Source organism: Strix uralensis, chromosome 2 (assembly GCF_047716275.1).
Source record: "Strix uralensis isolate ZFMK-TIS-50842 chromosome 2, bStrUra1, whole genome shotgun sequence".
NCBI lineage: Eukaryota > Metazoa > Chordata > Aves > Strigiformes > Strigidae > Strix > Strix uralensis.
This window is the reverse complement of record NC_133973.1, coordinates 54,741,419-54,768,570: the sequence shown is the minus strand read 5'-3', so window position 1 is coordinate 54,768,570 and position 27,152 is coordinate 54,741,419. Positions and strand designations below refer to the sequence as shown.

General features: G+C 38.0%; 1 protein-coding gene across 6 annotated transcripts in view; it reads left to right on the top strand.

Annotated features, from left to right (window-relative positions):
- The window catches only part of FRMPD4 (FERM and PDZ domain containing 4), a 360,814-nt gene extending 338,017 nt beyond the window's left edge, over positions 1-22,797 (top strand). For 4 of the 6 annotated variants that reach the window (XM_074858808.1, XM_074858803.1, XM_074858806.1 and 1 more), the window contains 12 exons: positions 955-1,059; positions 2,245-2,352; positions 5,428-5,559; positions 7,637-7,756; positions 8,468-8,604; positions 9,749-9,875; positions 12,225-12,314; positions 12,859-13,041; positions 16,278-16,416; positions 17,013-18,074; positions 18,400-19,671; positions 20,883-22,797. In XM_074858808.1, coding sequence (XP_074714909.1) covers positions 955-1,059; positions 2,245-2,352; positions 5,428-5,559; positions 7,637-7,756; positions 8,468-8,604; positions 9,749-9,875; positions 12,225-12,314; positions 12,859-13,041; positions 16,278-16,416; positions 17,013-18,074; positions 18,400-19,671; positions 20,883-22,234 — 4,827 coding nt within the window. In that variant the 3' untranslated portion in view covers positions 22,235-22,797. Of the gene's footprint in view, positions 1-954; positions 1,060-2,244; positions 2,353-5,427; positions 5,560-7,636; positions 7,757-8,467; positions 8,605-9,748; positions 9,876-12,224; positions 12,315-12,858; positions 13,042-16,277; positions 16,417-17,012; positions 18,075-18,399; positions 19,672-20,877 lie in introns of all 6 variants that reach the window. The other 2 variants (XM_074858805.1, XM_074858809.1) reach the window with 2 other exon arrangements.
- The last annotated feature ends 4,355 nt before the right edge of the window (positions 22,798-27,152 follow it).

Genomic DNA, 27,152 nt, shown 5'->3' with positions numbered 1-27,152 from the left:
CCAGAGGAGCCTAGTGATTTTCAGCCAAAGCCAGAATTTCTTCCGTTGCCTGTTATGGTTATGGACTCAGGCAAGGCCAGAAGCACTGTGTTTGTAACTGACCTGAGAATAAAACTACCTTGCTTCTGCTGCTGAAAATGGAAATCCCATTGACTGTGAATATTTAATTTGTTACTACAAACGGGTGTTTAGTCCAACTACTCAAATGGAGAGAGATGTTTTTTTCCGAGGGCTGAACACTTGATCACAGGTGAATTTATTGAATAATGTAGTAGGTAAAAGTTGATTAGGGCCCAGAAGAAAACTGGGGATGTTTCTAGACTTCCGATCCATGAAGTCCCACAAAGTGTCTGATCTTGAAGGTAAGCCTTGCACAGTGTGTGTGTAGGGAATACGTTCAGGGGAAGCCTGCTGGCCCGCAGGTGCCTTTTGGTGGTTCTAACCCATGTTTTGAAGTGGGCTAGTATAGTGAGATACCACTGCGCTTGGAGAGCTCTCAGACAGTTCTTTGGCAAAAGTTGTGTATACCTGTATCTAGTTGATCATAGATTATGAAAATATTTTCCATTCAGTGTTTGAAGGAAGGGTCGCTGGCTGGTCACTGGTCAGTGTCCATTCGTGCAGACAACTTTGGTTGACAACTATCATTGTGGAAGCACTACAAGGAATTTGTATGTACATTGAAAGCCCTTTTCATTGCTCCAGTCTGACAGTGAGATAACTTTCAGTATGTGCAGTATGCACAGTATGATTCCTTACATGTATGTACATGTGTATTATCTCAGGAAGCGTTATGGTTTGACTGTATTTCCTTTCTTCAGCGGATGATGTGAAAAGTGTTGCTGTATACATGGAGTTCCCAGTGTGTGAGAAACAGGGAGAATAACTGAAAAAGGAAAGATAGGTTTTAACTTGAAATTATGTGATATATCTTGTCATCATTTTTCCTTCCAGTCTCCTAAATCAGCTTTTATTAGTGCTGCAAAAAAGGCAAGATTGAAGTCCAATCCTGTCAAAGTGCGCTTCTCAGAAGAAGTAATTATCAATGGCCAGGTGTCGGTGAGTATTCAACTATTTAATCTCAGGAAGGAATGAGCATTTCATCCAAAGGTACGCCTCAAGGCTGGAAAGTGAGGGAATTATATGGTAGGAACAACAGTGATAGGCTTGCAAAGGGAAGGGTTTTTCTGTTCCTGAAGTTTTCTAAAGATCTGGTTTTAAAGTCTATTGGGCCCATAATATTGTCAAAAAATTGTCCCTTCTTAAAATAAAATGCTAGTGAATGCATTTTGTGGTGATAGCACATATATGTCTGTCTTTATAGTCTTGATAATGCTTGCTTGGGTTTTTTTCAGAGCAATTTTGTAGTAGGAAAACCCATAAACTCAAGAAAAGTAGCATGTCAGAAAAACAGATTAACGTTACCTTACAAACCTCTTCAAAATTTGTTTTATCTACTCGAACTTCTTGTTTCCAGCCCTCAGGTAAAGTCAGCCTCCCTTTGAGAGGCATTGAACTCCTCCTTAAACATGAACTCTCGGCTCATTTTCATAATTTGCCAGAACATTGTTCCACACTGATGTTTTTATCCAACTCTCTTCCAAACATAAATTGATACTACATTTTGTCAAAAGCAATTTCTGCTTTTTTTAGAACAAAACCAAAACCAAAAAAAAACCCAAAGCTTTGTTTCCCTTCCTTTTTCCTGTTTATTTTACTATCCTTGTTATGAATGGTCACAATTAAGCAGCAATATTACATGTTACTCTTCTTAAATGATGACAGATACTAGCATTTAATATCCAGCTATAAAGAGAATGTAAAACATCTTGATTGTAATTCTTACTAGTGAATCTGCAGTTCCCGTTTTGTAGATTGAATACACTAAATAGCTCACTATATTCAGAGAAACAGTAATCTGTTTTTCTGTTTTATTGAAAAGGGTTCAGCTTTGGAGGCAGCACTTATTGTCAGAGAAATAGCATTTAGGGAAAGAAAATACTCCAAGCCAGACATAAAATGTATGTGAACAGTTACATTTTTCCAGGAAAGAGACCTATAGAGTGCAGCTGTAATGAGCATGGCTAAACACTTGTAGGGCGTAGCTAATTCTGCTTTTAATTTGAGCCAACACGCTCCTTTTCAGCTGTTACTTTTCCATCTGAATGATGTCCTTCTTTATAGAACAATAGTTAGATTTCTGTTGTTACATGTTGTCATCTGATTCACTAATTTGCTTGGCAGGAAACAGTTAAGGATAATTCACTTCTTTTCATGCCAAATGTTCTGAAGGTGTATCTTGAAAATGGACAAACCAAATCTTTCCGTTTTGACTGCAGCACTTCAATAAAGGTAGGCCAGGTATACCTGGGTATGCAATGCCAAGAATGCCAGTTAACTCTTTGTAAGACCTTCAGTAATTATAATTTACTTGGAACGCTTTAAGAACGGAATTACTGATGTGTTCAGTTGGGGCTGGACTCATAGTTCAGAAATAATGACGTTTTGGTCCATTTTGTCAATGAAGAAGTAGAAGTGATATTTTTAATGTGCCTGGAGCACAATTATAATAGCGTGATCCTATCATTTTGATATGCTGCCAAATTCTAGCATGATTTGTCAGCAAAAGTCAGGAGCTAAGAAGATTAAGATGTTGGTTGCTAATTGAATATCATCTAGCTTGTCATCCGGTGAACTTGGGATGGGATATTGTAGGGTTATGCTGGTGATAAATTGGTCGGCTCAGGGTAATGCTCTCTGTGCTTTTCCTAACACATTTCACATACAGAAATAAAGAGGGTGAAGCCCTGGCACACAACTGAGGCTGTTAGGGAGCGTCTGTGACACTGTTCCATGTAGGTTCCCAAACCAGAGGCGTCATCAGTGTCTGTGAGTGCCTTGGAGTAGTGTAGTAAGCAGCACGACTAGCGCTGTTCGGCATGCTGCTAGTCTCTCAAGCATTTTTGTTTGGGTGAGCTAGTTTTAATACAGATTGGCTACCAAATCTAGTTCACCCATGCTAGCGCGCATGCTTGGGACACTGAGACAAGAGAGGTGCATGGGTGGGAACGATCAGTGAAGGCTGGGGATGCAATTTTCAGATGCGCTGCCAGCTTTTCCTGGTTTTAAGGGATTGTAAAGCTATGCTTGTTTGAAGAAAGGCTGCTTTTGAGCTCTCTCTGATTCAGCAGTATGCTCAATAAGTTAGAACACCAAGGAGAGTGATTAAGGTAAATGAGGAAATTTACTCTAGTCTGAAGGCAAAACAGATACTGAAGTTACACTTAAAAATAGGCTGCAATATCTGTTTATAAATCGTATGTATACGTTAGGCATAAATTGAGTGCAGGTAATGGATACAAGCCTCCTCTCTACAGCCATGGGATGCTGAATTCCTTCAGTCTGTTTGAGAATTTGGTTGGGTAAAGAAATAGGAGACATGCTTCATGTAGGTAGTGAGGTCTCCATACTCTTCTAAAGCCCACGAACCCACTTTCTAGTATTTTCTTTTATGAGCATAAAAACAACCAACCTGCTCCAGGATATTCTGCCTCTGAAGACCAGTCTTTGGCCATCACATTACATTAGTTTTCAGTAGTTCTGTCATGGGCATGTCATGTACTTTAAGACCATACATCTAATCTGAATCATTTGCAAAGATACCCACGTGGGCTTAGCAACCTAGCTGTATTGATATTGTAAGCCTGCTTTGACCTTAGTCATTCTATTTGCAGGAATAATTTCCTTTGCATCTAATTCAGAAAATTATGTATTCTTTGCCTGCACAGCTATATATTACATATTCTTGCTCCTGTTTATATATTCCTCATTGTGGATGGGCAGGTATGCATTGCTCCTTCTTTCCATAAACTGAAGTGAAGCAGACATGACCCAGTTGAGTTTTTGCCACAGGTTTTTTCTACTAATTCACCACTTAACAACAAGGATTCAACTAGTGCCTTACCCGTAGTCCTCGCTTTCCTGCTGCAAGGTAGCACCTGGTCTGACTCTAAGTTATCAGATGAGAGGATAGGCTAGCAAAATATTTGGTTCAGTAATTCAGTGCCTATGTGCTTTAACATCGTATTTTAAAAGGTTCAAGACAGCTAGTGGAAAACAGTGCCATTAATACCCTTCTTAAAAACTTACATTTAATATTATGTCTCTTCATGTTACTGTTATGCCCCTTGTCTTTGAGCATAGTTTAGGAGTATAAATAAAAGTAGATTTAATGTGTAAGCAATAAATTCCACATTAGTCAGAACAGTATAATACTAACCTCCATTGTTTAGAGTGGTGGCTTGCAATCCATTAACACTCTTATATTCTTTACATTGTACAGAGTTGTCCCCCTACTCCTACATACATTTTTCATCCTTCCACCTAGTTGGTGTTGATTTTCCGTAAACAGACTGTAATTGATCAGTTAATCTTCCAAAATTATGTTAAAACACTTGGATAACAATTCATCATGATCTCCTTAGTAAGTCCTATCCATCTGGATACTTATGTATATCTAAAAATCTTTTGGATGGATAGAAACATTTTAATCTTTTCACCAACATAATGTGAAGCTATTTTTAAATAATGGATTATATATTTCTTTTTCCTACTACATTCACTAAGGCAAGAGATACCTTGACAGATATTACTACTCTGCATATATTTATAAAGCATTATATGAAAGTAAAGTAGGGATTGGTTGAATGGTTTAGTGGGGAGGTTTGTTTAGCTGTTATTTTAGAAACAATTGTTCTCAAATTAATTACCCTTAGACATAATCAAATGTGGAAATAACTAGTTAAAAGTCTCTAAAAATGGGGTTTATACTATAAACTAACATGGTCTCTGAATTTAGAGCTATTGTTCTGCACAGGTATCACCATTGTTGACTTTTCTGTCATCATTTAAAACCCAAGAAGTGGACTTCAAAAAAAAAAACCCTTGCCATAAGAACAAATAAAAGCCATTCATTTAATTTTGTCATTGAACATATAAATTTGGTTTGTACTGCTTGGTGGCCCTGTCCCAACAGTAAGTGAAGACAATAGTGGCAAGACCACCTCTCCTTTGTTGATGGAGAGGTTTTATTTCCAGGGAGGCAGAGAGATATGATTTAAGGGCCGCACAAGTATAATTTGCATGTTACACTGCCCAGAAGGTTGTCCATTCACAGCAATCCCATGTATATATTTTTCACATGCTTATGTGATACCTTCTCGGGGATGTTCGAATATAAGTGCGCCGATTTTTCACTGGGTGAATGCATGTGGTGTGCTGTACACTCATGCAGAACAGGCATAAAACACAACTATCCTCCTGTTTAACATCTGGGCTTCCACCCTGTGCTGGGTGCGTGGCAGTGAAGAACTGGGTCCCAAGCACTTCATGAATTTAAGCACATTTTATAAATCCCTTTTTAATTAGGATGTCATCTTAACACTCCAAGAAAAGCTTTCCATCAAGTGTATCGAACACTTTTCCCTGATGCTGGAGCAGAGGGTTGAAGGATCTGGAACGAAACTCCTTTTGCTACATGAACAGGAGACTCTAACTCAGGTTTGTGTAATGATATGTGAAAACAGATATTAATGAGATGGGTTAATCAGTAAATTATCCATCTTTTTCATTACTCAAGTGAGTTAACTGCAAGATTTATAGTTTGATACAGTCTGTCAAATAGCAACGATATTTAGATGTGGTTCTAAGAATCAGGTTCTCACAGAAAACAGTTATGTTTCTGTTATATAGGCATCATATTTCATTGCTTCATTGGGCCATTAAAAAGTATTAAAAAGTTTATTAAAGATCAGACTGAAAGCTAGAAAACATTTATCAAGCTTTTTCCATATTGTACATGGCCTGGCTAGTAAATGTTATCAACAGCTGGAAAATCCATGGTAACAATTCTGAGAACCACAGTCTGACCAAATTCCTTTAAAAACCTTATTTTGATCTTTGGTTCCTATCTGATTATACAGATCTGTATCTTGGTGACAGGGAATAATACTCCTTCTGATGAAGCCAAGTTTTGCTTGTTTACACAGCAATACATTATGTCACTTCAGTGATGATGAATTGTGACCCAGAAAATGCTGGTGTGATTTTCTTCCTTAGATCAGGGAGGTGTGACTAGAAGTAAAGTTGCTTCAGTTTCCAGCAGAGGACCCTGATTTTAACACCTTATCATTTTGCCAAACTGTTTAGCTTGAATTTTCCATGATATTTCTGTGTTTCAGGAGAACATTAGGATTTCTTAAATTTCACCTAAATTTGGAAAAAAAAAAAAAAAAAAAAGAGAAATGGATTCTCAGATGAGATGGGAAAAAATGAAAAATGTTTAATTTAAATGCCAGGATTCCCTTCGTCATGTAACTGGAGTCTGCGTAATAGTATGAAGGAGCTTAGTTTACCAGCTAACAGTCTTTCTAGCATTTTCTAACCTTTAAGCACTTGACTTTGCCATGTTAACATTCTTCTCCTGTGGGTATAAGCTACCCAGTGATTGCACAATACCCAGAAGTACTCAATACTGGCTCTCCTGGCCTAGCTGTCTCTCTTTGAAGTAATTGGTAAAATTCTCACTGAAATCAGAAGGATCAGAATAAACCAACACAGTGAGCTTTTGAAAATCCCATCCAGAGCTTTTATTTATACATACAGAGTATGCCTAGATACTTAGGAATGAGGTCAGAGACAATGTGAGATAAACATACTCTCTGAAAATTGTTAGGGCAAGACAGAGACTTCATTGGACATTTTTAAAAGTATAGTTTTATCAGTTAAAGATGTTTATTATAAAGTACACTAACTCTCTAACTGTATTAGCCTAATTAAATAAACTATATAAATTACATTAGCTCTGAGGGTGTCTTCTTTGAAGTTCCTGTAAAATCAGCAATACTTTCATTTGCCATTATATTGTTGCTTCATTATAATATTTCATCCAATTATTTATTAGCTATGTAGTGGTCCCCCATGAATATACCCAGATTACGGTGTTACATGCTTAACAAAGTTTTGCTGACCAACATGCAAAGTGGTCTTTTTCATGTTTTAATGTATTGGGAGAGATTTGTCTTGGTCGGAAATCATGGGGTAGATCTTTTAATCCAGAACAACCCAGGAAAAAGACCCAATCTCTCGCAAATTGCCTAATGGATTAAAACAAGTGAGAGAAAGGGAGAATAACAGCTGCCAAACTGTGTTTCACCTGTGTTCTCAGTCAGTCTAAGAAATAAAATGTGACCTCTCCCCAAAAACCTTCTAGCCCTTCTCATTTATGGGTATTTTGGTCCTGCTGAAGCACAACTCAGTTTGTATTTCACTTGGATGGTTTTCATTAAGGCCTGTTTTCTCTGTCCTTTCACTCCAGTTTTGAATGAATGAATGCTGTTGCTTTGAGGATGAGTTGTATTGGGCAGTCATGCCTATATGAGTCTAAACATCTCTCCACAAGATTACATATATGATCTTCTTATGTGAAGAACTTAATAAGGAGCCCATGGCAAGGCTCTTTGTTGTATAGAATTCTTTTTCTTGCTAGTACATGGCTCTGGAGCAGGGTCACATTGCCCCAGACTGCATTGCTTGACCAGGGTTGCCAAGCTCTAATATGATTATTGCATTGTCCTAGGTGACCCAGAGGCCAAGCTCACATAAAATGAGATGTCTTTTCAGGATTAGCTTTGTCCCAAAGGATCCCATTGATCTTTTAAGAAGAGATCCAGTTGCTTTTGAATATCTCTATGTACAGGTAAGTGAAAGCATGGCTATTGTTAGTGTAAAGGAGAATAAAAAGGTAGCTGCACTTAGCATATATATAGATTTATATCTTCACATAGAAAAGCATGGCTGCAGTAAATCCTGGGGTTTATTTCTGCTGCATAAAGCCAGTGAATGCACTTGGGGAATGTGCAGATCTTTATCATCTGCAAAGTCCCCTTCCTTCATAAGTCTCTCCAAATAGTAATGCTTTGATATCTTTCCAAAATATATTTGGCTTTAGAAAAGTGTGAAGCTGAAGTAATTTCTAATACGTATTTCAGACAGAAATGATGTCTGAAAAGGAACTTCCAGTAAAGTGGATGAGAAAACTGATGTACAAGCAATTCTTCTGGGTGTCTCACCAGGTAGAAATCTGCTATCCTAATGCTAGATACACTGATATCCTCCCAGAACTCTTTGTGAAAGATTACTATTCTCCCCAGGAAGAATGAAGAGAGCTTAGGCCAAAATGCTCATGCCTTCTGCTCTTTGGCAGAAGTACTTGTGTTCTTCAAAAGTGCCCATATCCTGGTGAGCACCTGACACCTCTGAGAGCAACAGTCCTACCTTCAGCATGGTCCTGCTTCTGAGTTTGAGGTTACTCTTCATGCAATGTTAATTTTAAAAAAATATATATATAAAATTTATTTTTAGTGCAAGATTTTTAAACTTGATGCTCCCTCTACTGGTTCTTTGGCAGAGCTGTAACGACGTGGTTCAGGAAAGATTTGGACCAGAACTGAAATACGACATTGCCCTGAGGTTGGCTGCATTACAGATGTATATTGCAACTGTGACCACCAAGCAAACTCAGAAAATCTCCCTCAAATATATAGAGTAAGTTGAGAATGCAGTGTGTTCTTTAAGCTTTTAGGTTGTTTCTTTAGTATGTTTATATGCATGCATCATTTCTTTGTCAGTGAAATTGATTCAGGTGTGTTAAGAGCTGTAAGTACAGACCTCTCAGTCCATTTACCTTTTGGTCATCTGTTTAGGCACGTGAAATAGCCTATAAATTTGAATAAGATGTACTCATTTGCTTTCAATGGTTTAATGGTCAGATCTAAGTCTATATGGTCTGACTCCTAAGGTTTTAGTAGAGATTATTATAGTAAGATTCAGATGATTTCTTGGTTCAGAACACTGTAGGGTCTTTGATTTCATTTGTAAGATTTCTTAAATACAGAAGCATCCCAGTAGGTACCTGTTTTATGTTAGACAACATGCATATGTAACTACAAAGAAAAAGATTTCCAAGTGCAACTGTGTGTACATCTGCTTGGATTTAAAAAAACCCTAAAACCATAACCCAAAAACTTTGGTTGTTGTTGCTTAGTTTACTTACAGAATGGAAATAATAGCTGTTGCACACTCGATCTTGTAGAGTTTATCCACCTTACTGAAGATGATTGTATCCTATTAACAAATCAGCAGAAATAATTACTTGCAAGTGAAGAGTCAGTCTTCTGTCAAAAGGGGTGCTTCAAGCAGAAAAGAGAATTCAGTAAAAGGAGGGGGACTGGTTCTTTTTGAGGGGGAAAAAACCCCACAAAATATAACTGACAAAGACAGTGGCTGGCTGGTTTGCATGTTCTAAAAAAAAGCCTAGAAAATAAAATTAAATCTGACATTGTTGTTAAATCTTCTGAGATTTTAATTCTGTAATGGCACTTGCCTATGTAATTAAGTGACGTTTAACAATACAGCATAGACTTTAAACATAAAAACTTGGAACTTCTTTTCTGAATGGCACAATGGAAGAGATGGCAGGGATAGAAGAGAGATTATATATCATTTTAAAGCATCTTTTTCATAAGTAATACACATTTTGAATATAGAAAATAGTGTTATTGCAAAACTCTGGACTTGATCAAGTCTCCTTCTGTTTTCAGGTGTTCATTCACTTGGCATCATAGTCACCAGTCTTTAGATAAATAATCATCACAGGAATGTGAAAATAAATATATGCCTTTTATTGCAGAAAAGAATGGGGATTAGAGACGTTTCTTCCATCTGCTGTGCTGCAAAGCATGAAAGAAAAGAACATAAAGAAAGCACTTTCACACCTTGTCAAAGCAAATCAAAACCTAGTTCCTCCGGGTAAAAAGGTATTACATTTGCATCTTAATGGAAAATATGTTTTAAGGAACAGAAAATGTGGCATGCATGGGAAACATTTAAAGTTAATCCTTTGGAGAAACACCTAGCCATTATATTTTCAGAGATTTAACTTTTGGTGCTCGGTACAACATAGCCAAGAACAATTAAAATTAATTAATTATACCCCAACTAAACTATCTTCTTATCTTGAGAATGCCAGAAAACTGGTTATTAATAATTCATGTATGATAAAGATATATATTTTTTGATTCATTTAGTGCTTCCTATTAATGGCAGACTTGTTAGGAAACTTATTGTTCTCTCTGGTACTCTCATCCGATCCACATTAACCTATGGGCCTGACATAAATGCTGTTTTTCAGGATTGTTTTCCGTTATGCTGTAGATAGAGACCTTTTGCTGGCCAAGATCTAACTGGATAGATGATGGTCCTTACAGTAAATGACCCTCCTTGCTATTGTAAAATGCTTTTGTTAGCACTAAGCTTTCACTTCAGCTGAAAAAAGCGTGTAGAAGAAAATGTCTCTGAGAAATGCCTTTGTTACATGCATACAGCTGAGGCTGGTTTTGGACACCGTAATGAGGTTTCTTTATGCGAGTCATCTAGTCTCTCTTTGTAGTCAATGGAGAGAAATAGGCACTTCTAGGGAGCGATTCATCCCATCCCACCTTAGGAACCAAAAATTGGTCAGATGACTTGTGTCCTAGAAATGCCTATTTCTCTCCATGGACTATAAAAAGAACCTAAGAGTTACTAGTTGAGACATAAAATGAGTTGAATCCTGCTTCATGACACTTTGTTTCTGAACAGAAAAACCCCAAAACAACGTGGTGCCTGAGCTAAGGCTCATTGTGATCAGCAGAAATCCTTCTTGGAGGTTTCAGATCACATCATGACTGTGGACATAGCTCTATGTGTTCGACTTGCGATGCTCAGGAAGAAACACCACCTCTCCTGTACTGTTGAAGCTAAAGCTAAATAATGCCAATTGCTTATTGTTTATCCTGGTAGTGTAAATTTGGGCTTATTTTGGAAGCCATCACTGCTGCAGGCCTTGCAGGGGATGACAGTGACATACAGTATCAGTTCTTGGTCAGAAGAGAGTTTGCAACAGTCCCTTCCTGCAGCAAGCAGACTTCATTGGTTTTGCCTCATTCTTTTCAGTTTGAGCTTTGGAAATATGTTGTGTGCCCACCTATTTTTTTAACAGGTGGGTCTCAGAAACAAAGCATCTGAGCTCATCATCACCTTCTGTCTCACTTGTAGGTACTAACACAGGAACTGCTTTCTCTCTGGGGTTTTCTCTCCCTCCGCATGAAGGGAAGCCTGTCATTCTCAGGATTCTCCCATTTTTTACAACCCCTGTGTATTTCTCCACCAGCTGAACACCTGCTGAAGGGAAGGGGAAGGCATTACCAATAGTTGCTCTGCTTTGGATCTATTTCCAGCTTGGTGTCTAGAAAAATCTTAAGCTAGGGGCTCTTAAAAGTTCAAAATGAAATAAGTTTTTGAATTAGAAATCTAGTGGCTGAAATGAGAATAGCAAATGAGATGAGCTTGTTTTATCTTATCTTTTAAAAGTCCAGATGTAAGGATTTACACCAGGGAGGTATAGGGTTTAGGTCCAGACTGTTTGGGTGAAATGAACTGTTTCTTGTTTCCATTCAGTCTCATAAAATATTTCCAAGTTGTTTCTTTTTAAGTAGGTAGTTTAAGCTCAGAAGAGAAAAAAGGAGATAAATTATGACATATATTGCATGATATGATCATATGTATTGATGTACTGTATTTAGCTTTCAGATTTATTCCCTGCTAAATATAGTGGAAGAGTTTTATTTTAAAAAATAAGAAATGCAGTAATGAGGTGGAATAATATGCCATATGCCACAAGTACCTAGCAAACTGTAATACACATAGCTGACAAAAGCAAATTCTTTGTTCTCTTTCTCTGTATAGGTACATAAATGTTTAAGAACGGATGGTGATTATGAATGGAAAGCTGCTGTCTAGCCTTGAAATCCCTTAATGAACAGATGTTTAATCTGAGTAGTTTAACATGTTTGCTTCATTTGAGCAGTTATGATGTTCTTGCAGTGCTCTGATCTGCCCATACCCAAGTCCTCAGTGCATTTTGACTAAACAAGCAAGATCTTAATTTTAAGAATGAAACTATTTCTCCACATATGAAACTCAAGCACCTAATGATTTAGTGTCAGGCTCTGAAGAGTTGTTATTGTAGTCCATTCTCCTTAGGCTACATAAATACATTTTCTTTCTGAATTTGGTAATGTGTTGATTTTCACCACTACCTCTTACCCCTGTTTCTCCTTCCTCAGCTATCTGCTCTGCAAGCCAAGGTGCATTATCTAAAGTTCCTCAGTGATCTACGATTATATGGAGGGCGTGTTTTCAAGGCAACACTAGTGGTAATATTTCTCTTGAAATAGTCTCTCTCTTCTCTTGATTTTTTTATCCAAATGTCTTTTTGCAAAAGCTGGACCATATCGTTTTCTTCAGAAGTTTAGGTTCTATTCATACACTTAAAAAGTCATTGTTAATTGAACCTAATCACTTTTATTTTCTTTTCATCTTGAAAATAACATTCATATTATATTTTGAATTTTACTGGCGATTTGGAGATAGGTAGCACCTTTTTGGCAAATTCAACTAACTATAGATTTTCTTTTAACAGAAACAGTCCACCCATCCATCTGTCTGTCCATCCAACTATCCGTCTAAAAACTAGAGTATAGTCAATATCCAGCAGCAGATTCCTTTACTGTTTGGTTTTAATTATGAATCAAGTTGCTCTTGTATATCGTATCTTCTCAGAAAAACATAAAAATCTTTAATGTAGGAATGCCATACAAATGTAGCTCCATGAAAATGAAAGAAGGCAATGGTGTTTTCTGTTACTATGCAGTACCTATCATGTTTTTTATTTTTCCCTTTTTCCTTTTTCTGCTAAAGCAGGGAGAAAAGCGTTCCGAAGTGACTCTGTTAGTAGGGCCACGATACGGAATCAGTCATGTGATAAACACTAAAACAAACCTGGTGGCTCTCCTGGCAGACTTCAGCCACGTGAACAGGATTGAGATGTTTACAGAAGATGAAAGCAGTGTTAGAGTCGAGCTCCATGTCTTAGATGTAAAAGTAAGTTTGTTGTTGATTTATATTGCTATAACATCTTTAGATAATGTTTTTGTCTTTATTTGAGTATTTGATCAAGCTATACTGTTCTGAACATTTTCATGCCAATAATATTCTGAGGGTGCATTTTTAGCTCTTTTCTAGTCAGAGTGCATGTAGGGCATTTGAGGGGCCTGTGGTGTACCAGACTGGTGCTTTGCAAAGCTTGTATTCTGATTTTTCTCTTGTCTGACCCCAAGCAACTCACTTTGTTGTTGTCTTCCTTGATTTCCATGGTGAGAAGAGGTGATGATGAATTTGGCCTTTTGAAGCTCTTTGAGCCCCTAGAAGAAGCTCCTTCTAGTGTAACAGACAATATTATTATCATTAGAGAATCGCCAGCTACATCAGACGAGTATCCCCTGTAATCCACTGTTTTATTTGTTTAAGTTTGCTGTAAGTAACTGCGTAGTGGTTACCAGTGAAATAAACTGTAAAAAGACAAGGGTTTTTTCTTAGCCCTTGTAATTCCAGTTCAGTGCTTTGCCCTACATAATATATTCACAGATGCTCTTCATCCACCTATAGTCATTTAATTTCTCTTAAATCCCACTTAACACTTTGCAACTGTGGCATCTAGTGGCAATGAGTGGAGTTTTATATATTATATTGTCCTGGTTCTTGGTGTGGTTTCTATTTGGTTTTGAAGTGAAATGCTTCATAGACTGTCTAGAGCATTAATCAGTATAATCAGAGACTGAAGGAAGAGTTCTCATTATACTTGAAACTTAAATATTCCACTGAAATAAATAGAGCCTAACAGTTCTTTTTGCTTACCCAGCTATACACAAAAACCATACACAAGGAATATTTTACTAAGCTTTTGCTTTGAATGCTTTAGGTTTATTGACCTGGAACTGTTTCCCTGTGTTTAAGTTAATGAAAAAAACATTGCTGTAAATTAATCTAGATGCTCTTTGACAGCAACTTAAGAGAAATGTACAGGCTGGTGAACACAACATCTTTTTCACCTTACTTAGCAATGATAACATCTGAGGATCTTAGGCTACTTTACCTGCATTACTGTGCTAAACTCATATCCCTCTTGTGAGAAAGCTGTTATCACCTTTTTCCAGATGGAGAAAGTAATATATAAATTAAATCCTTCCCATCTGCTCATATTCAAAATGCAGCACTGTATGCCATAGTATTACATATTTCCATCCTATGATGTTTTATATTATAATTCTGTTACTGTCTTATGGCAAGCTATCTATATCCCCATCTCCTTGCATTTCAACATATACGATCTTAAACCCAGAGAGAGTGCCCTAACATTGAAATTACAATTCTAAGAGACTCTGGATGGAATTTAACAAAAAATTGCCTCTCTGTGGGATACAAGTAGGGGTTGTCACTGTGTCCTAGTGGAGGAGATGCAGGCACACACAGGTAGGTATTCTCAACTGATCATCCCGTGGCCTACTCTAAGGTAGCAGGTTCATATATCCAGATTCTGAATATATGAATTTATGTCATGTATGCTAGTATTTTCTTAATGAATAAATGAATAAACGGTTTGGATTTTTATTTTATTTTTCATTTCTTTTAATGTCTTCTCAAGAATGTATCACTTGGCAAAAGCAGGCAATAAAAATTTAGCTGTCACAGGACTGTTCAACAGATTAACAGTAGTTCACAGCACTGTTTTCAGCAGTCAGATTTCTGTGGAGATCATCCATTTCTGTCAATCACTGCAGAACATTTGAGATGAACATAGCATTTCAAATGTTAGTTTTTAGTAGTCACTCAAAAGAGCAGAGATTAATTAGCCCATTGTAGGTTTAATGATTTATAGTTAACCTTTATAGCTATAGTTGAATGCTTTGAAAGAAGCATGTATTGAATAGAAGCTCAAACTGTAGCACCAAATACTTTAAGGAAAAAAAATGCATAAATTTTTCCACATTGCTGAAAACTGTTTATACATTCCAGGAACCCAGAGTATTTTGGCCTAAAATGCTGCAGCACAGGCATTTAAAAAATTATCAGACCTGTTGTGGACTTGGTAGTAAACTATGATCATCAGTTATATTTTGGCCACAGCCTCCATCAGAATCAGTTGTCTTGTAACTAGTCAAGGGTTGAGTAAGTTGGAGAGCCGTCCTTGTTGCATGTAATGTTGCTCCAGGAACAAATGATGCAGGTGCCTGCATCTGTCTTGTGATGGTGGGCTCTGCATGCTAAATTATGATAAATTGTCACAAATGTCCACATAGTTATGAGTTACTACAAACTGTGAGTGATAAGATGGGTTGTCTACAGTGTAATTTCTATCTATGTATCACGGTAAGGGCTTCATTTTTATTTCCTGTCTAGGTATTGTAGAGGCTAGCCACCCTAAAATAAATTTGAGAAGAGCAGCTTTTGGTGTTAAAAACAACAGAGCCATGAACAAAAGTTTCAAGCAAAGAAATTTATATATTGTGGCAAAAGAAAAGGGAATTAAAGAAAGTATGTTTCACATGGATGTGTCAGGTTCAATGCTAACTAGCCTGGCAGCCATAGTTTTTCAAAGCTCTGAGGTCTCTGAGTTTGTTTTCTTTGCCGATCTCCCTTCTGAGGATATTTCTCCATTCTCTTTGTTTATCTGCTTATTGTTTCATCGCTTGTCTTTTCAGTAATGGCAGGCCACAAACACTGAATTCTTTTAAGCTGTCGTTGTAATATTCACTGTCACTGTTGTGTAATGATAGCTTTAACATCACTACAGTATTTTCTGAACCTGAACTTTTCCTGACTCTGTTGCCTGTATCTTGCTTCTTTATATGTGCTTAGGGCACTTCATTTTCTGGGAAGCTGCAGATTCCCATACTACTGCAAGACTGCAGCACCTAATGTACCAGGTTGTTAGCCTTTGGCAGTTTCAGAGTAACTGTAAACAGTGCTTTGGCAAGAATAATGTATCTATGCAAGAAAAAGATGGAGCAAGAGTCTTAAAATGGTTAGCTTCATTGAGAAAGAGAGCAAAATCAGCTATTAAAACGTCCAGTTGGACTTCTACTTTACTGCAACTCCAGCGTTTTCTAAACGTTTGATACTGTTTGGTATTGGTACTGAGGAAAATAAGTTCTCGTTGTGTATTTTTCAGTGTGGTGTTTGTGATGTAAATCCTTTTGCTTCCATGTAGTAGCATTGTCAGCAGGTAAACAGATTGAGGAGGAATAGCCTTAACCAAGACTTGATTGTATTCTTCTTAGCCTATTACTCTACTGATGGAGTCGTCAGATGCAATGAATCTTGCTTGTCTAACAGCTGGATACTATAGACTGCTGGTTGACTCAAGGCGCTCAATATTTAACATGGCCAACAAGAAAAACACAGGGAGCCGAGAAACAGGTATTCATTGCACAGTATGTTAACGATGGTCCAATGTATAAAGCAGAAGCCAGCTTAAGACAGTGCACATCCAGATAAATACAAAGGTGTACCAAATGAGATCTGATTGCTAGTTCAGACCTAGCAGCACAGTAGATCAGTTCAGCTTTATAATGTTCTAATGTTCAGCCTATGATAGCATCTTAATCGTAAAATAAACCAGGTGATGAATTTCTTTCATACTGTAGTGAAACAGATGCATGCCATCTGAGCATTATTATTTTATATGCATGTATCTTCTGTAAGAATACATATGATGTTGGAGAAACCAGCTGAGGATTTGGTTTTGTGTTACCGTTCCTGGAGTAGCATTTGTACCTAGCTGAAGTTTAGTTTTGTGCTAAAGTACAAAAGTACCAGTTAAACTTTAGGTCATTAAATCAACAGGTATTTAACTTAGAGCAGAGGTGAGTTTAAAAGTGCTTTTCTGAAGTGTTTGATGTCTCAGTTGTCCTATTTGGAGTTTTTATTGCTCAGCATTAACAAGTTATTGTTTAAAAATTACATGAGTTTGCTCTCTGATTTCACAATGTTGATTTTATTTCACCATGCTATAGGAACTGAAAATAGAGGGAAGCATAATCTCCTTGCTTCTGAGTGGAATTGTATACCAAAAACTACCACTTTCCTGGCTGAAGGAGATCAGGAGACTCATATGTCTTTTGCTGATCCAAAACAGAAGACTGTAGATGTTTCTGAAAGTTTGTTATGTCAAAAAGAACACAGACATCTGTACATAGAAAACACTTATAATTCAGGTGGATTTGATCAGCATCTGGCCAAGCAAAGTGACCCCACTGAAGCAGAAGAAAGCAGAAATTTTAATCAGCCTTCACTGCTGTCACTCTCAGGTTTGGAATCTAGCAAGAAAGCACAGGATTCCCCCAGGGGAGCGAAAGTTTCCTTTATATTTGGAGATCACAACTTGGATGGTATCAATCCCCAGACTCTTGGCTATGAAAGGCTTTTGGATGAAAGTCCAGAAGTACTAGAAAAACAAAGAGCCATTTATATTAGTAATGCCAATGACATTAAAGGCCTGGAGTTGTCGCCAGATACTGAAAGCATTCAGTTTGCTACAAATTCTGTTTACGCAACTATAAATGATGGTAAAATATTTGGAGCTGCAGAAGGGATAGAAGAGCCTTTGCTGCATGATATTTGTTATGCAGAAAATACAGATGATGCCGAAGATGAAGATGAAGTAAGCTGTGAAGAAGACATTATGGTAGGAGAAATCAATAGGCCTGCTCTACTCAGCCTTTCTGGTTCTAGTGATGACATTATTGATTTAACTTCACTTCCACCTCCGGAAGGTGATGATAATGAAGATGATTTCCTATTGCATACCTTAAACATGGCCATTGCTGCTCCTCCACCTGGCTTCAGGGACAGTTCAGATGAGGAAGACTCTCAGAATCAAGCAACGCAGCCTAGAGACAACAAGGAGCAAGCCAGTAATCTAGGCAATGATGACATTCCAGTGTCGCTTATCGATGCTGTCCCTACTAATACAGAGGGGAAGTGTGAGAAGGGACTAGATGATGCTGTAGTCTCTACACTTCAAGCACTAGAAGCTTTGGCTGCTTCAGAGGAACAGCAGACGAATGACAATTCAGGTTCTTTCGCCATAGTTACATTTATTCATTGAAAATCATTTCATCTCATCCATTTAGCTTTGGAAGTACTCCCATTTCATGAGGGTTTGGTTTTTTTTGGTCTTCCTTTTTTTTTTTTTGCCATCATTTTGCATACATCATATTCTATATTATTTAATGGAACTACCATTATGTTATTAAACTACCTGTCCTGGGAACTGTGCAATAAAGTCAGAGTATTCTTACAAAGCATATTTTTGTCTCTAACACACCCCCTTTGCTTGTCACTTATCCAGGTGCTTCAGCTGCTGTCATTTAATTGACTCTTATTTTTTGTGGCTTGCAGGTGTAGCTATCCTGCGAGCATATAGCCCTGAGTCATCTTCAGATTCTGGCAATGAAACAAATTCCTCTGAAATGACTGAAAGCTCTGAACTAGCCACAGCACAGAAACAGTCAGAAAACACTGCACGTATGTTTTTGACCACAAGTGAAGGCTACCAACCTCTTGTGGAAGAGCAGACTGAATTTCCCATTGCTAAGAATCAGGCTGGAGGGCCAGGCATGAAGCCCTCGCAGCCTTTGTCTGGTCGTCAGGCTGCAGAGCTACAGTCAAAAGTTGTGCCTTCAAAGCAGATTCTTCATTCAGATAACATGGAAATGGAGCCAGAGACCATGGAAACAAAATCTGTCACTGATTATTTTAGCAAATTGCACATGGGATCCTTGGTATATTCTTGCACTAGTAAAAGGAAAAATAAGATGACAGACAGCGAAGTAAAAGCACCCTCTGATGGCAATGCTACTGTGAAAAAGCAACAGGGAACTAAAAAAGCAGAGACTGATGAAGATCTAAAAGCTAAATTTGGAACTCTTTCAGCAAGAGACGGTCAGCGCCTAAGCACTTTTAATGTGGAGAGAACTGCCTTTCGCCAAAGATGGTATGCTGCCGATGATGGGGCAGCAGATAAGCCAAGCCCAGAAACAGTGAATGGGAAGACTTTTCCAAGAGTTCCTGTCCTTGGTAAAACAGAAACTGACTGTAAGGATGAAGTGGATCCTGAGATGGATCAGAATGATACCTCGGGTCTTAGCCAAGGTGAAAACTTTCTGTCAGATATGACTCCCGTGTCTTCAGCCAAAGACCTAAATGACGCAGAAGATACCGATTTATCTGCAGATGACCATCCTTCAAAGCTTCCAGAAGCTGAGCAGAGTGTAGCTAGACTTTGTGAATATCACTTGGCTAAGCGCATGTCATCTCTGCAAAGTGAAGGCCATTTCTCACTGCAAAGCTCTCAGTGCTCTTCAGTGGATGCAGGATGCAGCACAGGCAGTAGCACGTGTGCTACCCCCATTGAATCTCCTCTTTGTACCTCTGATGTTAAGCACATTATCTCTGACCCATCGATGAAGGGCATTGCCTATATTCCAGCAGATGAAAGAGCTGCCATTCTTCCAAACCATGGAACGACATACAAGGACCTGCACCAGCAGCCCGAAGCCGTGTGTCACAGAATGACGGTGCCTGTCGTGCATTCAGCAATTAATGCTGAACCACTATTTGGCACTTTGAGAGAAGGATGTCATCGGATCCCCAAGATAAAAGAAACTACAGGTACAGCAGTAATAAAGTGTTTCTTATGTTGGTTTACATGTTAACATTGAGGACTAGGTGAGATATTTGCATTATCTTTCTCTGAAACTACATCATCAAGCTGTAGCAGGCAGTGGGATTAGACCTTCAGTGTATCTATTAATTTTACCTGTACATGTTGAGATATTCTTATGAGCTGCTTACAAAGATCAATTGTTTTAAAAACCTTTCATTACAGTTAAAAATACTGGGTGGAGCACTGATGAGGAGGCCTCTCTTCCACTCTTTGGAAGCCTCTCCAAAATTCATAGTCACTTGAGTTCCAGGATACTTGCTAGATTATAAATTGACTTCACAAGGTATATTAATGTGGGAGAGAAAAACCTGTGATTCATTTATTATGTATCTTATATGCTATTTTAGCAGATTGTCAAAAGCATGCCAGTATGAATAAAAAGTTCTAAATGTAAGGATGAGAAAATGTCACTACCTTATTAAGCATGTATTTACTTCACCATCTGACAGCAGGTGTTTCAGTAAAGAATAATTTATATGTAGAAATATTACTGTGTTTTTAAGTTCCAGTTTCAAGAGATTTTATGAACTTGCTGTTATTAAAAAATGCACAGTTTTTTGGAGATAGCATTGTAAATTCTTTCACTTGGGTTTTAAATGTTTCCTCTTCCTGGGTTGCAACACACATGTAGCAGTAGTGCGTGAATGCATGAAAATCTGAAAGTGGAACAGACTAGCAACTAGAATGAGAAATGTTATTTCTCTGCCAAAAAAACCTACATAATCAAACCAAAATTACCATGAATGCATCTTTCCATACCCTCTCAGGTGTTGCTAAAGAGGGTATTTCATTCTGAAAATATTCATCTACTTAGTTAATAGAAAACATGCAATCCGTATATTGGGGGAGATTTAGGATGTTTTATAGATGATTTTCTATTCCTTTTTTTAAATAAGTCTGCTGTAGTGGAATGAACAATCAACTATTCATAAGATATAACTTGTTGATAGATTTTAAGAGGTATTTTAGAGAAATACAAAAGACATGAGGAACTAGCAGTGAATTTTTTGTGAAATATTTTGAGGATTGGAGACCACGGGGAAATACCAGGAATCCATTTGTCCTTACTGTTAAAGATATTTAAAAGTTCAGTCTCTGAATATTATCATGGTGATGCTTAATTATTCTGTCTGCTCTTCTACTACCCCTAGTGTAGCTTTCACAGAGCCTGAAAAGGGAAGACAAGGAGGCATGCCTACAGCTTTTCCTAGACAGCCTCTAGCTGACTCCATCATGCTATCATCCATGCTATCAGAATCAAAGGTGCCAAGTGAAAATCAAGACTCTTGTGACATTCCCAAAGTAAATCAGGCTTGTGGGGCAACAGTTGGTTTACGGCCATATGACATGATAGGAGGAAGCCTCAGGATGCCGAACAACAGGAAAGTGCTGAGACGCAGCAGCAGCATCATTGGAGGATCTGCAGGCATTGAGATGCTGTTTGAAAAGAAGGCAGCCACAGCCAGCTTGAAATGCCTGGACGTCACCCGAAGGGACGAATCAAAATTGGAGAGAAGGGTGGAACTCCCCCTGGGCAAAAAGCTGTCAAAAAGTTATTCCCAGAGTTGTGTGTATGTCAGCACTGATAGGAAGGACAGTAAGAGGTGTTCGGGCACAGGCGCCAGTCAGAAGGACTCCAAGCAGTGTCGAACGTTGCCCTTGCGGAAGCTGGACACCAGCACCTGGAGATGCCGTGGCCCCTTTAGCTATTGTTTCCTAAGCAGAGGAAACGATGACAACGATGACGAAGATGACCGAGACAGCCATCAGGTCTCATGTCTCTTCGAACCACAGATCCCACGTGAGCTCACAGAACCAGTTGTTCAGTCATTTTCCAGTGAAAATGAGCAGAAAGTCTTGGAGTCCCCAAAAGCTGCTGAGCCCCCTCAAGGTGAGGCAGTCAACATGGATGAGAAGAGCAGTGCTGACATCCAAGGTGGCCAAATTGATGTGAATCTCAACGATATGGCCTTCGATGCACGAATCACACGAATAAATGTGATGAAAGAGAAGACATATGCAATGCCTGATGGATTTATTGCAGCACAAAAGGATGCCAATGAGCTACTCTCACTGGTCCGAGCAAGTGTGGGCAAGAGAGAAGATTTACGTCCAGAAACATATGACCTTAAACTTTCTAAGTACAAACAACTGTTATCTATGGAATCGAGACAGTTGGGAAGTGCCTGCAGGAAAATGGCCATGGCTGATAAAAGCCCTGAGGAAATGCTTTTAGCTATGACTTCCAGCTTTCAAGTACTCTGTTGCTTAACAGAAGCCTGCATGCGTTTAGTTAAAGTCATGAACTCTGAAACACAGCAGCAGGAAATTATAGCTAAGATAGACGAGGTTGTAATAAACTACATTTGTCTTCTGAAGGCTGCAGAAGCAGTGTCAGGCAAGACCTCCAGTGATCCTAGCATTAAACTCTTGGCTCGACATTCGACTACCATGGCCGCTATTGTAAGCACACTAACACGTTCTCTTAAAATGCTTTTAAACAAATAAAATACAAAAGTCACTTCATAATCTACCTTTGCAAAGCCATACATAAAAAACTTTTATTTACTGTATGTGTATGAACTAATGTAACAAACTCAGCTTTCTCTGTATATTTTGTTATTTTATATAAAATAGGTATGAGATTAAAAAAAAGGTTAAAATGCTGAACACTGACAAAAGTAATGACCAGATCTGTCCTTCAGTTTATACAAAAACAAAGGCCAAAAAACCCCTCTCCCCAAGACCAGAAAAACAAACAGAAAAAATCCCATATAGGAGCAAAGTGATGTTTGGCTATTTTTCATATAGTCAAATTTATGGTTGTATGAAGTGAACTTTTAAAGCCGGTTATGTCAATGAAGTTGTTTTCTGTTTCATCCAAGTTTTCACTTGGAGAATGCTCCATGTTTAGAAATGAGAAATTAAATCATAATGTATATAACACAATATTTAATGTTTTAAAATTATAATTTTTAAGCATTGAAAATAGCAAAAAGACATTTAAAATCCAAAAGACTATTATAACTTACTAGAGAATATATATATATAATAAATGACTCTTTTGTTCATATGGCCTGAACTACCTGATTCTTCTTTCCTAGGAAATTCTGTATTTAAGAAAAAGTATTGAACATACCAACTTCAGAGGGTATCTGTTGTATTGAACATTAGTCTTGGCATTTTAGACAGTGAAGGTAACTGTGGAAGACTGAGGACACAGAAACCAGAGTGGTGGTGGTGTTCTCTCTGAAATGAAAGGTTAATGCCATGTTGGTCAGACCAGAATGTATAGGGCAGGTCTACACACTCCTTTCCCTGGTAAATGAGAGAGAGGACCATTAGGAAATTCCTGTGCTGTTTACTGTTTCAACATATATCTATGGTGCATCTGAACAACATGAACTGCATCTATTTTGTTAAATATTTTATACTTCATATTTTATGATTCTGAATGTTTAACTGTAAATAAGTTAGAAATAAAATGAAGTTTTCAGAATACAATTAATATCTCTGAAATATTTCCAGCTAGAGACAGTTCTCTAATTGATGACAAAGGCAATTTGTGAATAATCTCTCCTGTCTGAACCTTTCTGGAAAACATTTTATAGTCTTGTGTTTGAGAGACAGCCAAAGCAAAAGCTTCACCTGGCAAATAGACTTTCACAAGAGCATCTGTTAAACTTTTCGGTCACCAAGGAGCAGCAGCCCTTGTGGAAAGTGCATAAGACCATTCTACAAACTGATGTAGGTAATTTTCATCAGTTTCTCATAATGTCACATGCAGAATATAATGACTCTGTTTTGAAAACTTACCCATTCAGTTGAAGCACAGGTGAAGCTTTCAGTGTTGAACTAGAAACATTAAACCACCAAAATCAAGTTTTGCCAAGGAGTTATTTTCTTGCATAGAGTGATGCACTTCACTATGAAACCAAGACATGCTTTTTCCTCCAACTGCAGAGAAACATCTAAAGAAAAACAGTATCAGAAGCTTAATCTGTTGTCTGTAGGAAAAAAAATCTGGTTTCTGAGACCAATTCACTTAGCATGTGGACCCACGCTTGAGGGAAACGTGGAAGTAGGCTGCAGGCCTTGTAGAGTGACAACAGCCTGTCCTGTGTGATGCTCACACTCAGTGCTCTCATTGTGGCAGCCCAGAGAATGGGTCTGGGTGTGCTGCTGTTTTGCTGCAAGTACCAGTGAAATTCTTTCTGTGGTTTTTGAGTATCTTGTACTGAGGAAAAAACAAGCTGAATTGTTGTACTGGTACATATTTCTTGACTGCTTTGTGAGTTTATGTAAAAATGTCATCAGTGATTTGGAAATGCTCTGTTTCAAAAACAGGTTTAGGATTGTCACAACTAAGCATCAACATAGATCATAGGGATGTGCCACTTTCAGGGTTGCTAGTCCAGTCCTTTTCATTCCATTTCATAAATTGATCTAATTTTATTTCAAAGGTAAGTAGCTTTTGTTGACCTTACTGTTTAAGAACTTTTCTGATTGTAAACCTGCTCATTTTGCTCCCTAATGTTGACTATGGTCTTTTTTTATGGCAATATTATTTTTGCTTTAACTAGTGGGGTTTTTTCCTCTCCTTTTTAATGAATTTTCATAGAATCATAGAATGATTTGAGTTGTAAGGGACCTCTGGAGTTCGTCTAGTCCGACCCTTGCTCAAAGCAGGTCTAATCAGATCAGGTTGCTCAGGGCTGTTTCAAGTTGAGTATTGGGCACCCTCTAAGGATGGAGGTCCCACAACCTCTGGGAACCAGTTCCAATGTTTGACAGTCTTTATGGTTAAAAAATAAAAATTCTTTATGTCTAATCAGAATTTTCCATGTTCCAACAACATCCATTGCCTTTCATTGTATCACTATGCAACCTTTAGAAGAGTCAGGCTCTGTCTTTTCTGGTATCCTTTCAGCAGGTAGCTGTAGGCTGCAATGAAGTCTCCCTGGAGCCTTCTCTTCTCCAGACTGAGTAAAACCAGTTCCTTCAGTCTTTCTTTGTATATCGTGTAGTCCAGCCCCTGACCTGCATGGTGATCCTCCACTGGACTCAGTGGTGTGACTTCATAAAGCACCATGTTCCTGTTTCAGTTTTGATAAATCATCTAGCCAAGCTCTCTGAGTCACCTCTTGGAAGGCAGCTTCTCTTTCCCCCAGGATTTCAGATATCCCCATCCAGTACCATGTGAATGCCTTTTTCATAATCTTTCCACACAGAATTATATGCAGGCTTTTAAATGCTGCCTTATGAGGACCTTGTACAATGGCGCACCTGCTGGAAATAATTTGTCTGTGGTCTCTTAGAATCACAGGTATTCACAGGCATATTAGGTTGGTGTCTCACAATCATCCTTTGTAAGTAAGTATTTTCATCTTTCTTCTGGGCTCTGGGGATACCTTGTTGTGGCCTTTCAGTACCTGAAGGGGGCTTATAAGAAAGCTGGGGAAAGACTTTTTAGTAAGGCCTGTTGCAATAGGACAAGGGATAAACTAAAAGAGGGTAGATTTAGACTGGATATAAGTAAGAAATGTTTTACAGTGAGGGTGATGAAACACTGGAACAGGTTGCCCAGAGTGGTGGTAGATGCTGGAAACTTTCAAGGTCAAGTTGGATGGGGCTCAGCAACCTGATCTAGTTGAAGATGTCCCTGCTCATTGCAGGGGTGGTTGGACTACATGACCCTTAAAGGTCCCTTCCAATCCAAGCTATTCTGTGATTCTGCTTGCCTTGTCCAGCTAAGGAGATCCCTGGATGATAATACAGGTAGCTGTTAGTAATTCTGAAGCGTATGACCTTGCACATCAGTTGCTACTAAATTATAACCTGTTTCTGTTAACCTTCAGCATTAAGGTGTCCTTGTCTTCCTGTGTAGCATCCTGATTGATTCTTGCATTAATTCTATGTGTCAACTTCATATCATCAGGAAATGTCATCAATATGTACCTACTTCTAGCACTAAATCAGTAAAAAAATACTAAATAAGATAATCATCTGGAATATACCATACTTTTATAATTTTTTATATAGACATTGTATGCTTAGTGATTTTTTAACTTGACAAAATGACAGGCATCTTCATGTTTAAATCCCTGAGTTCAGGCTATCTTCTAAAATAATATTTAGCAAAGTTTGCCATTTTGAAATTAAGAAACAGAGCTGCATACCTACATTTCTTTTACCTCTATTTAATTGAAACTCAAGAGCCGTAATGCTCCATGATGTCCTCACTGCTCACCAGAGATGTGAAATACTCTCTCGTACACTAGCACATTATTTGAATCTGAAAAATGGGCTCCTGAATAACTTTGTCACTTACACGGTTTATATCTAAGAGACACCCTATCACTGCACTGAAATCCAGTTAAAGTTAACAGTATTTTACCAGGGATTAATTTGTCTCTATGGCTGTAGCATTGTAGCAGCATATGTTGAAAGCCAGAGCCTCATTGCACTAAGCACTAAACTGGTACAAAGTGAAAACTTGGTTCATGTCACAAGTAGCTGATTGCTGAGCATGTGGCACTAACATTAACCAGTCTTTATAATTTGCCATTCCAAGTTCAGGAGTAGCTGTTCTATACATAAAGAAAGTGATCACAAGCTTCTATTGCACTACCCGTGGAACAGCCCTTGTGTTATCAGAGCTAGGTTTGGCCAAAGTGATGGAGAGCATGAGGCACTCACCATTAAAAAAAAAAAAAAAAGTAATTATATTTTCCTGTAGGTGTTCTCAAGGTGAAATGTGAAATTTTCTGTCAGTACTGATGGAATTTGGGAGACACTGATGTGTGAAAATTCGTGAGACTTGATAACAACGCTCCTTTTGGAGACTTTGAAGCAATGGGTTCTAGGGTGAGTGAATTTAGGCTCCACAAGGTCTGGGAACTTATCTCTGATTTCATAAGGAAAAAAAAAAGGCAAACTAACCTAGCAGCCTGTTGTGCTGTAGTAAATGTAAACCTTTCAGTACTGATTTTGAAGTGCACTTCTATTCTGAAAAGAGGATTGTGGTATTAATGGCACATTTTTATGTAATAGGCCATATTTAGTTGCATTTTAAAGTTCATTTTGTCATTCTGAAAAAAGAATTATTCTCAGCCTGCAGAGTCAAAGAGGAGTGAAAAGGAATATGTTATGTCTCCTGCTCCACAAATAAAATCTTACAATTTTTTTTTTTTAAGTGGTTGTTCCATCACACTGGGTTTATATGGACCTTATTTCTCGGTTTTGGGGAATATTTGATTTTTATGGTACCTGCACTTGCAACCATCTTCTCTTATTCTCAGGACATTATATTTGACATGCTACCTAGAGATATTTCATTTTTTCTCAACTGCCAACCAAGTTATTTCTTGTTCATTTAATCTTCATCAGTGTCTTATTTCAGGATAACCTTTTTGCCTTGTCTGAT